This window comes from Lipotes vexillifer, unplaced genomic scaffold (assembly GCF_000442215.2).
Source record: "Lipotes vexillifer unplaced genomic scaffold, Lipotes_vexillifer_v1.1 scaffold1188, whole genome shotgun sequence".
Classification (NCBI taxonomy): Eukaryota; Metazoa; Chordata; class Mammalia; order Artiodactyla; family Lipotidae; genus Lipotes; species Lipotes vexillifer.
The window spans coordinates 812,193-824,176 of record NW_006799221.1 but is presented as its reverse complement, the minus strand read 5'-3'; the positions used below and the strand labels follow the sequence as shown (position 1 = coordinate 824,176).

At 34.3% G+C, this 11,984-nt stretch overlaps 1 protein-coding gene across 1 annotated transcript in view; it reads right to left on the bottom strand.

Annotated features, from left to right (window-relative positions):
• The window catches only part of LOC103084025 (protein SIX6OS1-like), a gene marked incomplete at its 3' end in the record, with an annotated part of 30,107 nt that extends 18,814 nt beyond the window's left edge, over positions 1 to 11,293 (bottom strand). Inside the window, exons 1-5 of the mRNA XM_007471516.1 lie at positions 11,230 to 11,293; positions 10,322 to 10,378; positions 10,168 to 10,224; positions 9,038 to 9,164; positions 5,212 to 5,301 (exon numbers count right to left, since the gene is read on the bottom strand). Coding sequence (XP_007471578.1) covers positions 5,212 to 5,301; positions 9,038 to 9,164; positions 10,168 to 10,224; positions 10,322 to 10,370 — 323 coding nt within the window. The remainder of the gene's footprint in view (positions 1 to 5,211; positions 5,302 to 9,037; positions 9,165 to 10,167; positions 10,225 to 10,321; positions 10,379 to 11,229) is intronic.
• Positions 11,294 to 11,984: the final 691 nt, after the last annotated feature.

Genomic DNA, 11,984 nt, shown 5'->3' with positions numbered 1-11,984 from the left:
GGGAAAGAGAGAGGACTCAAACAAAGTTATAAATGAAAGAGGAGATACTATACCTGACACCAAAGAAATACAAAAGCTCTTAAGAGGCTACTATTAACAATTATAGGACAACAAATTAGATAACCTAAAAGAAATGGATAAATTTCTAGAAACATACAACCTACCAAGATTGAATTATGAAAAAAATTAAAAATCTGAACAGGTCAATTCCTAGTAAGGAGATAGAAGCAGTAATCAAAACCCTCCCAACAAAGAAAAGCCCAGGACCAGATGGTTTCACTGGTAAACTGTACCAAACATTTAAAGAAGAATTAACATCAATCCTTCTCAAACTCTTCCCAAAAAATGTAAGAGGAGAAAACACTCTCCAATTCATTTTATGAGGCCAGCATTACCCTGATAAAAAGCCAAATAAGGACACTACAAGAAAAGAAAACTACAAGCCAATATGCCTGATGAATATGGATGAAAAAATTCTCAAAAAAAAATACTAGCCAACAAATTCAACAGCACTTTAAAAGAATCATACACGAATACGAAATGGGATTTATCCTTGGATGCAAGGATGGTTCAATATACACAAATAATTAAACATGAAATACCACATTAATAGAGTGAAGGATAAAAATTATATGATCTCAGTAGATGCAGAAAAAGTATTTGGCAAAATCTGACACCCTTTCATGATAAAAACTTTCAATAAATTGGGTATACCTCAACAATAAAGGCTATATATGACAAGTCCATAACTAATATCATACTCAATGGTAAATAGCTAAAAGCTTTTCCTCCAAAATCAGAAACAAGACAAAGGTGCCATTCTCACCACTCTTATTCAATATAATACTGGAAGAGCTAGCTAAAGCAATTAGGCAAGAGAAAGAAAAAAAAGGCATCCAAATAGGAAAGGGAAAAGTAAAATGGTCTGTTTGTAAACAGTATATCCTTATATCAATATATAGAAAATTCTAAGACTCCACCAAAAACCTATTAGAACTAATCAACAAATTCAATAAAGTTTCAGGATACAAAATCAACATATAAAAATCAGTTGCACTTCTATACACAAACAATGAACTACCTGAAAAAAAAAATAAAGAAAACAATCCCATTTACAGTAGCACCAAACACATTTAAAAACTTAGGAATAAATTTAACCAAGAAGGTGAAAGATTTGTACACTGAAAACTATAAGACACTATGAAAGAAACTGAAGAAGACATAAATATGGAAAGATATTCTGTGCTCACAGATCATAAGAATTAATACTGTTATAATATCCATACTACCCAAAGCTATCTAAAAATTCAATGCAATCCCATCAAAATTACAATGGCATTTTTCACAGAAATAGAAAAAATATCCCAAAATTTGTATGGAACCACAAAAGACCCCAAATAGTCAATTTCTGGAAATCTCAAAATAAAACAAAGGTGGAAGCATCACACTTCCTCATTTCAAACTATGCTACAAAGATATAGTAATCAAAATAGCATCAGGCTTCCCTGGTGGTGCAGTGGTTGAGAGTCCGCCTGCTGACGCAGGGGACACAGTTTCGTGCCCCAGTCTGGGAAGATCCCACATGCCGCGGAGTGGCTGGGCCCGTGAGCCATGGCCGCTGAGCCTGCACGTCCAGAGCCTGTGCTCTGCAACGGGAGAGGCCACAACAGCGAGAGGCCCGTGTACCGCCAAAAAAGAAAAAAAAAAAAGGCATAGTATTGGCATAAAAACAGACAGATAAACCAATCGAACAGAAACAAGAGTCCAGAAATAAATCCATGCATATACAGTCAATCAATATTTGGAACAGAAGCCAAGAATACTCTATGGGGAAAGGATAGTCTGCAATAAACAATGCTGGGAAAACTGGATAGCCACATGCAAAAGAATGGAACTGGACCCCTATCTTATACCACTCATAAAGATGAACTCAAAATGGATTAAAGACTTAAATTAAATGTAAGACCTGAAATTATAAAACTCCTAGGGAAAAAATCTCCTTGATGTTGTTTTTGGCAATGATTTTTGGGGATATGATACCAAAAGCACAAGCAACAAAAGCAAAAATAAACAAGTGGGACTACATCAAACTATAAAAGCTTCGGCACAGCAAAAGAACAATCAACAAAATGAAGAGGCAGACTATAGAACGGGAGAAAATGTTTGCAAACCATATATCCAATAAGGGGTTAATATCCAAAATACATAAGGAACTCATACAACTGAATAGCAAAAAGACTAATAATCCAAGTTAAAAACGGGCAAAGGGCTGAGAGACATTTTTCTAAAGAAGACAAATAGTCAACAGGTACATGAAAAGATGCTCAACACCACCAATTATCAGAGAAATACAAATCAAAACCACAATGAGATAGTACCTCATATGTGTAGAATGGCTATTACCGAAAGACAAAAGATAGGTGTTGGCAAGGATGTAGAGAAAAGGGAACCCTTGTATACTGGTGGTGGGAATGTAAATTGATACAGCCACCATGGAAAACAGTATGGAGGCACCTCAAAAAATTAAAAATAGAAAAGCCATATGATCCAGTAATCCCACTTCTAGTTACATATTCAAAGGAAATAAAATCACTATCCCGGGCTTCCCTGGTGGTGCAGTGGTTAAGAATTTGCCTGCCAATGCAGGGAACACGGGTTCGATCCCTGGTCCGGGAAGATCCCACATGCCGCGGAGCAGCTGGGCCCGTGAGCCATGGCCACTGGGCCTGTGCGTCCGGAGCCGGGAGAGGCCCGTGTACCGCCAAAAAAGAAAAAAAAAAAAGGCATAGTATTGGCATAAAAACAGACAGATAAACCAATCGAACAGAAACAAGAGTCCAGAAATAAATCCATGCATATACAGTCAATCAATATTTGGAACAGAAGCCAAGAATACTCTATGGGGAAAGGATAGTCTGCAATAAACAATGCTGGGAAAACTGGATAGCCACATGCAAAAGAATGGAACTGGACCCCTATCTTATACCACTCATAAAGATGAACTCAAAATGGATTAAAGACTTAAATTAAATGTAAGACCTGAAATTATAAAACTCCTAGGGAAAAAATCTCCTTGATGTTGTTTTTGGCAATGATTTTTGGGGATATGATACCAAAAGCACAAGCAACAAAAGCAAAAATAAACAAGTGGGACTACATCAAACTATAAAAGCTTCGGCACAGCAAAAGAACAATCAACAAAATGAAGAGGCAGACTATAGAACGGGAGAAAATGTTTGCAAACCATATATCCAATAAGGGGTTAATATCCAAAATACATAAGGAACTCATACAACTGAATAGCAAAAAGACTAATAATCCAAGTTAAAAACGGGCAAAGGGCTGAGAGACATTTTTCTAAAGAAGACAAATAGTCAACAGGTACATGAAAAGATGCTCAACACCACCAATTATCAGAGAAATACAAATCAAAACCACAATGAGATAGTACCTCATATGTGTAGAATGGCTATTACCGAAAGACAAAAGATAGGTGTTGGCAAGGATGTAGAGAAAAGGGAACCCTTGTATACTGGTGGTGGGAATGTAAATTGATACAGCCACCATGGAAAACAGTATGGAGGCACCTCAAAAAATTAAAAATAGAAAAGCCATATGATCCAGTAATCCCACTTCTAGTTACATATTCAAAGGAAATAAAATCACTATCCCGGGCTTCCCTGGTGGTGCAGTGGTTAAGAATTTGCCTGCCAATGCAGGGAACACGGGTTCGATCCCTGGTCCGGGAAGATCCCACATGCCGCGGAGCAGCTGGGCCCGTGAGCCATGGCCACTGGGCCTGTGCGTCCGGAGCCGGGAGAGGCCACAACAGTGAGAGGCCCGAGTACCGCAGGAAAAAAAAAAAAAAAATCACTATCCCAAAGAGATATCTGCACCATGTTCATTGAAGCATTATTCACAATGGCCAAGACATGGAAACAACCTAAGTGTCCACTGACAGATGAATAGATTTTTTGAATGTGATATATATAAAAATGGAATGTTATTTAGCCACTAAAAAAGAAGGAAATCCTGCCATTTGTGACAACACAGATGGACCTTGAGAGTGTTATGCTAACTGAACAAGTCAGACAAAGACAAATACTGTTATGATCTCACTTATATGTAAAATCTTTTTAAAAAGGTGAATTCACAGAAGCAGAGAGTATAATGGTGGTTTCCAGGGGCTGACGGGTAGAGGAAATGAAAAGATGTTGATCAGAGAGTACAAGCTTCCAGTTAAAAGTTGAATAAGTTCTGGGGATCTAATATAAAGCATGGTGAATATAATAATACTGTATTATATACTTGAAAGTTGTTAAAAGAGTAAATCTTAAATATTCTCACTACAAAAAATATAATAGAGTGATAGATGTGTTACCTAACCTTACTGTGGTAATCATTTCACAATACACACATGTATTAAATCATGTTTTACACCCCAGACTTACTGCTATGTGTCAATTATACCTCAATAAAGCTGGGGGGAAAGTAGTAAGATAAATAAATAAAAATTAAAAATTAAATCAACACAGCTCTTGTCCAATTATGTTAAAAATAAAAACATTTCAATTTTTTAAATTAAGCGAAATTATAATACTATATAACGTGTTCAAAGTTCCTCACCTTGTTTCATTATATTCATTAATTACATTTACTCCCCCAAACCAGGTGATCTAACACATAATAAAATAAGCCCACACAAATATTATTGGGTTGGCCAAAAAGTTCATTCGGGTTTCTCCGTAACATCTTAATTTTTGGCCAACCCAATGGTATTTCTCTGTCAGAATATAACACCCCACTAAATCAGCACTCTGAAAAACAAGTTCAATATAAAAATACCCTTCGAAAGTCAATACTCCAAATTTTTCATAAGCTAATTATACAGCTAACTACTCCCCCAGATGTTTGACTATAGCAATTCAGTCATAAAAAATATTAATTGAAGCACTCTGCCTTATAACTGCTACTGATAAATAGTTTCTATCTAAGGACATATTTAAATATATTAAAGGTTGGATAGAGCTTTATAACAAATAGGTATGCCAACAGTGACAACCAGAGTCCAAAACACCGAATTTGCTTTAAAAATAAATAAATAAACTAAAAAAAAATTTTGTGTATTTTTCAATTAATATTTTTGCAAAGAATATTTTATTAATACTAAGTTATAGAATTGATAAGCTTAAATTAATATATGTACTGTACCTGTCTTTTTCAACAGTTTCTTGATAAATAGTAAACTGGTCCTTCATATAGTCTTCATGTTTATGAAATATATCACATGTTGGCCTCCAGCTATGGAAAAAAAATACTGTAATTAGCATCTCAGAATGATAAACAAATTTAAGAAATAATAAAAATGAATGTAACCATTTAAAGATAAACAATTCTTTCCTTTCCTGGAAAAAACAAGCTTACATTAAGAAAAACATTCCCATCTCCGATCACCACCACTATGACCATTCATGCAATCGTACATATGCTCAAATGTCAATATCGATTAATTTTTACATAAAGCCTGTTTTGGAACCATGACTAGGGAAGGAACAAATGTGACATGGATGGACTGTGTATTACTATGGCATTTCTGGAATATACTCTGCAACACTCCAACATCAGGCTTTGTTTCTCATCATACTTCTAAGATCTCAGCTAAGAAATTCTTTTGGAGTAAACATTTAAAGAGCTAAGATAAGGGATAAAGAGAGGCTTTTTTCTCCTTTGAAATTTAGAAAGTCAGGTTTTACACCCTCCTGAACTTGAAAGAAAGAAACTAGACCATAATGAATTATAAAATCAGATAGTAAGAATAAAATGAATATTCAACTTATACATCTGTTTTATTACATGACTCGAAAAATGTTGCCAGTGTGAAAAATCTAAAATTAAGTATACACCATGGCAGCTTACATTCTAAGTATTGTTCAAATATTTCCTCTAGCTCTTTTTTCTAATCTTTTTTGTTTTTTCAGATTCAAAAAGTATGCATACCCATTTTGGAAGAACAGAAAAGTATACATAAGAAAATAATTACCATCTATATTCTCAACACTGAATAATAACTACTAATATTGATATTATTTTAATAAATTATTTCCAGATTTTACTCTAAGTATATAGTTTAACATCTTTGAGATCATATTCACATATACAACATATCATCCTTCATCACTTACTTTTAAACTATCAATATATACATTTTCTTTGTCACTAAGAATTCATTGTAAAAGTTTTAATAAATACAACATATTACACAATTTTTCTAACCATTCCAATATTGTTGGCCATTTTGGTTAGTCTAAGTTTCTCTTAAGAACTTGTACTTAAACACTTGTCTGAGTTTACAACCATTTCCTTAGGCAATATTCCCCAAAATAGAATTATAAGGTCAAAGGTTATATATACATACATTCTGAATATTTTTTAAATTCCATAAGAAAGACATGTTCACTAAAAAGATATTCACTGTAACCATTTTGATGTACATATTTCTAGACTTTTTAAATTATACATAAATACACAATTACTAAATTGAGTTTATTCTACGAATGTTGTTTTAATGTTTTGTTCAATTTGTAATATACTGTTAACACCTTTCCATGTCAATATTCACTTATATCATAAACTAATGGGCTGCCTACTGTTCATTCATATGGATATACCAAAATGCATCTAAACAATCACCTAATGTTGAACATTTGAGTTGCTTGCACTGTTTTCCTATCGTAAAAGAAGTTGAAATAAATACCTTGTTGTACATTACATCTTTGAGAAAATGCCTAATTATTTCCTTATGAAAAATTATCAGAAATGGAACTGTTTAATCAAAAGTCATGCTTATTTTTAAAGCCTCTGAAGTATACTTATATGTCATCCAAAAGGTATATACCAGTGTACATTCCTACAGTGTATGAGAGGGGTGATTTTCTTATTTCCTGGCCAAACATTGGGTATTATCCTTCTTTAAATTTCTGCAAAACTTAAAGGCAAAAGAATATATAGTATTTTATTATTGCTTTAATTTGGATGTCTTTGATTATTAGTAAGATTGAGCATTTGTTCACATTTATTAGACATACATTTCTTCATTTTGGTATTTACCTGTTTACCTTCTTTGCTTATTTTTCTAATGGGACTTTGGCTCTTTCTTATTAATTTCTACAAGCACTTTATATTTTAAAAATTAACCCTTCTTTGACATTTTCCTACCTTATCCTTTTGCTTTTTGTATCATTTTGAGGTGTTTTTCTTTTTAATTTGCATGTGTCATATTTATCCATTGTTTCCTATGTGGTTTCTACCTTTGATGACATACTTAGAAAGGCCTTCCTCTCTCAAAGATTATAGTCACCTATATTTTCTTCTAATACTTTCATGAATTCACATTTCACATTTAAACCTCTTAACCAGCATGCTGAAATCATGAACTAGAGGTATTCATGCATTAAAATCAACAGATCCTAAAATCAACAGATCCTACTAACTGCCCTCAGAACCCAGCAGAGAATAATCTTGTTTCAAGTAAAGTACATCTTGGACACAGTAGGTTCTGCGGGGAAACTACCAATACTTTTCCAGCAGGCTTTGCAGCTACTTGAGGGAAACCACTGGTAAAACTTAACTACCATAAACCTAAATCAAACTAAAAGAAAAAGTTCAACAATATGTAGTTTTTTCGTTGATCAGATTGCCAAAAAATTTAAACATTGATAATTTCAGTGTTAGCAAGGGTGTGAGGAATAGAAACTCTCATATATTGTTGGTGAAAGTATAAATTAGTATAATTTTTGGGGGAGAGCAGTTTGGCATTACTTATCAAATATTTAAACATGCATACTCTTCAACCTGGCAATTTCACTTCCAGGAGGTCATTCTATAGCAACTGGTCTAGAAATATGGAAGGATACCTGTACATGTTGTTTATAATAGGAAATAACTGGAAATAACCTAAATGTCTATTAATAGGAGAATGGTTAAATAACTTAGGATACATCAATACTATAAAATACTATGGAGTTGTTAAAAAAAAAAAAGAATGAAATCCATACATAATCATTACATGTATAGTACCATTTACATTACATATTGTTAAATTTAAAAAACAAGTTGAAAAATAAGTATGGTATGATCGCATTTTTTAAAAAAGGAAAGGCAGATATACAGGTAGATGTATATATAAGCATATGTGATAGTGATGTTGAATATATATTTTAAAAGGTCTGGAAGGATACTCACTGTTAAGAGTGATCACCTGTAAGGAAGAGGACAGGGTAGGGATGGGGACTACAGGCAGGAAAAAACTTTTTACTCCATACATTTGTATAGTCTTTGAATTTTTATACTAAGCATGTGTTACTTTTATAAAATTTTAAAACCAATATAAAAAAAGTAATGAGGGAAAACCAAAAAGTTTATGAAATTTTTAAATAACAAACTATTTTAAAACAAATATGATTCTTAATATAGTACTTATTACAAAGACAGTGATCCACATAAAATTAAATACAGAAAACTAAACATTTTATTTTTTTAAGTACCTGTCCATACAATTAAGTTCCATTAACAAGTCTTTGTTTCAAAATGTTTGTCTTATAATAGATGTAACTACTAGAATCCAGAACCTGAAGCTATACTGAAAGAATTCTTAACTTACTAAATAGTTTTATTTTGAAAAGCTACTAATTTTAGGCTAGGTTCCCTTAGACAAAAATAAGATCTTGAAAATTCGAAGATGGAGATTATTTCAAATTTATTTATCTAATCGGAATTTTCTATACTGAGCCTAGATTATTCAACATACTGTATTTAGACTAACTGGATCTGAATTAGATCTTACAACTCTTCTATTTTTCTTTTGAAACTTCTGTGATCCCTTTTACAGTGGCATGTAACAAGGAAATTTAAGACTTGATTCATCATTTTCCTAATATAAAATACCACTTTAAAGCAACAGTGTCTTCAACTATAAACTCAAAAACCTCGAATAAGAGAATCTAATGACAACTATTGAAAATTTCTTTAAAATACTCACTCACTACAGTTGTCTTTGATCTCCTTACTATGTTTATAGTAATGGCTGATTTCCTCATCTGTTGTATTTATAGTTTCATGTATCTTACAAATGGTCGCTTTGTTTTCTTTAATATCTTCAAAGCATTCTGGAAATCATAAATTCAAAATAAATACAGTAGAAAAAAAGGTATGGCAACTGACCTAGAAAAGGAGAACCAGAGAATGGAGAGGAAGTGAAGCTTGAGATGGGAAGGGCCCTATACTAAAAAGCACAGGACCAGAGTCAGGCTTGCTCCTAGACCCAGAAGCTAAGAATTCGTGTTTTAGATTGAAGAGAAATAAACGTCCCCTGTCCCACATCTTTAATGTAAGAGGGCTGGATTAAGTAATATCTAAGATCAATGGCATCTTATGATGCTATGAGTTCATGTAAACATTTACTCATATGACACTAACATAAGAGTTTTGTTTTTGACAAATGTGGAATTTCTATTCATCAATTCCATGTCATTATTTAATGCACCTTCAACTCACTTATTTCTTTGTTATAGTGAGTAAACACAAGCTAAAAATAAAATGTAAATTCTTAAAAAGATTAAAATAAATTCTTAATATCCAATCCTTTTTGCTGCAGAAAAGATAACCAAATTCTATAATACCTTTCAGAACTATTAAGAAATTAATGAGTGTAGTTTCTTTTGATAGTTTTTATGTAGGATCTTAAAATACTATATTTATGTAATCTGCTTTGTCATTCCACTCATAATATTAATTTTCATAATTAGCATTCCTGAAAATGTGGCTTCCATTAATCCTGGCCACTGACTTTTGATGATTTCTAAAAATATTTTAAATTTTTCACTCAAATATTTAAAATAACCTGTGTTACTTGAGAAAAATAACATTTTCAATTGTATTTAATTATAAGCACGATATCTACTTAAAACAAAATTCTTAAACACAAAATAATTAAACGCTGAATACAGAAAATTATTGAAAAAATAGGGTAAATAGCTCATTATTAGTCACTACATAGAACCAGGGGAAAAGTTCTAATGCCAACTATAAATTACCCTAAACAAGGCAACAGCATAATATCTTATATTCCATAAAAAAATTAAAATATCTTTGTCATGCAAAACTACTTACTATTAATTCGTTGAATCATATCTTCTTTAGTACTTATATCTTGTTCATACTGGAAAACTAAAATAAATTACTCTTTTGTGACTTCATTTCATTGTTAAAATGTCCAATGATAATACAAATAGTTATCTACTTTTTATTTCCATTTTATACCTACCAAATTCTAGCAAAAGTCTGTCCAAACTGACAAATAGGCTGTCATTCATCTTGGATACTTTGCTAAAAAATAATAATAATAAGGAAGGGTTTTCTAAAAACAACCTTTTGACATAGCATTATTACATAAAAATGTGGGTGGAGCAAGAAGTGGGGAGGGAAGAGACACCTTCATCCCGGTACTGGGCAGAGCCCTAGCAGGTATTTAATAAATGAATGTCATTATATATATTAAAATAAATGTATACAGTTATCTATAATAAAATAAATTGAATGTCGTTGCATGACTGAAACTTCATAATTGTTTATACATGGTCGTGCCATAAGTTATTGGATATTCTGGAGTCCACGGACATCCAGATTTCTTAAAAGGATATGCCTTTAAAATAAACAATATCTCTAAATATGTCCTTTCTCGGCGTGTGTACTACTACACGCAGAAAAACTCTTACAGAAAGTCAGTCACCAACAGCGAAGTAAAACCTACAGGAACCGTGCAATTTGACACTTGCGAATTTACCACCGAGATTCCAAAAGCGGAGGTATTCACTGGACTACCAAGCCGCATTAAAAAAAAAAAAAATACGCGTATGGAGGGGTTTGGATCACTCGCTACCCGCAGAGTCGAGGAGCTACTCTCCCCGCGCGTTTTGAAGCGGGGAGTTCGCTCGCCGACTACCTTCACAGCCTACTCGCTTCTCCTCACCCGAGTCCGCCCCCGAAACTCCGGCCACATGGCGGCCCCCGAAGCCTCGGGCGGCAGTGTGGCCAAGGGCGAGGCCACGCGCTGGGAAGCCCCCAGAACGCGACCTCCGGTCGTACATCGGGGACAGGGCCCGCCAACCCCCGAAACCCCTCAGGGCCGCCTGCCTAAGGAATAACCGCCACACGCAGTTCTTTCCCACCCACCTCAGCGGCCCCTCCGGGACCCGAACGCCCACCCTTCCTTCCCCGATCCCAGACTCTAGTCAGGGTCGCGAGCGCCGAGGACACTACAGCAGGTCGCGACACAGAACGACCCGAGCCCAAGCTTGACCCCGCTCGGCCCAGCTCGGTCCCGCTCGGTCCCAACCGGCCCGACAAAGCCCACAACGGGAGCTGCAGATCACGCTGAAGAGAAAGACGCAACTCCACGCGAGATCTGTGCGGCGGCGCCCCTTCCTCCCTCCCGCGGCGAAGCGAGAACCCAGCATCCCACCGCCCCAGAAGGGTGTGCTGGCGTCAGAAGCCCTAAAACCAGGCTAGGGAACCTGTCAGGGACTGGTGGTTGTTTTTTTTTTTTTTAAGGCTATCCATTCCGCTTGTGAAATAACAGTTTAAAATATATTGTGGAGAACAGCACTAAAATTGATATTAACTTTTAACATGACAACAAAAACCACTCCAATCGTCAAAATTCAATTTCTCATTCAGCTTTCAAAATTTCTTGAAAAGCAAGTATAAGAATTCAAATACGTTTTCTTTCAACAAAATGTTTTGAGAGTGACTCATTTATTTAGTTTCAAATAAAATGCACATTAATATTTTCTGTCCAAAATGCTGTCTTTGGGTAATTTATGCTCTTAGACTTTGCATATACAGGGTGAAATAAAGAGTTCACTTTATTTATAATTTATAAATTATTTACGGTTTATAACTTGTTCACAATAATTAAACAAATAGTC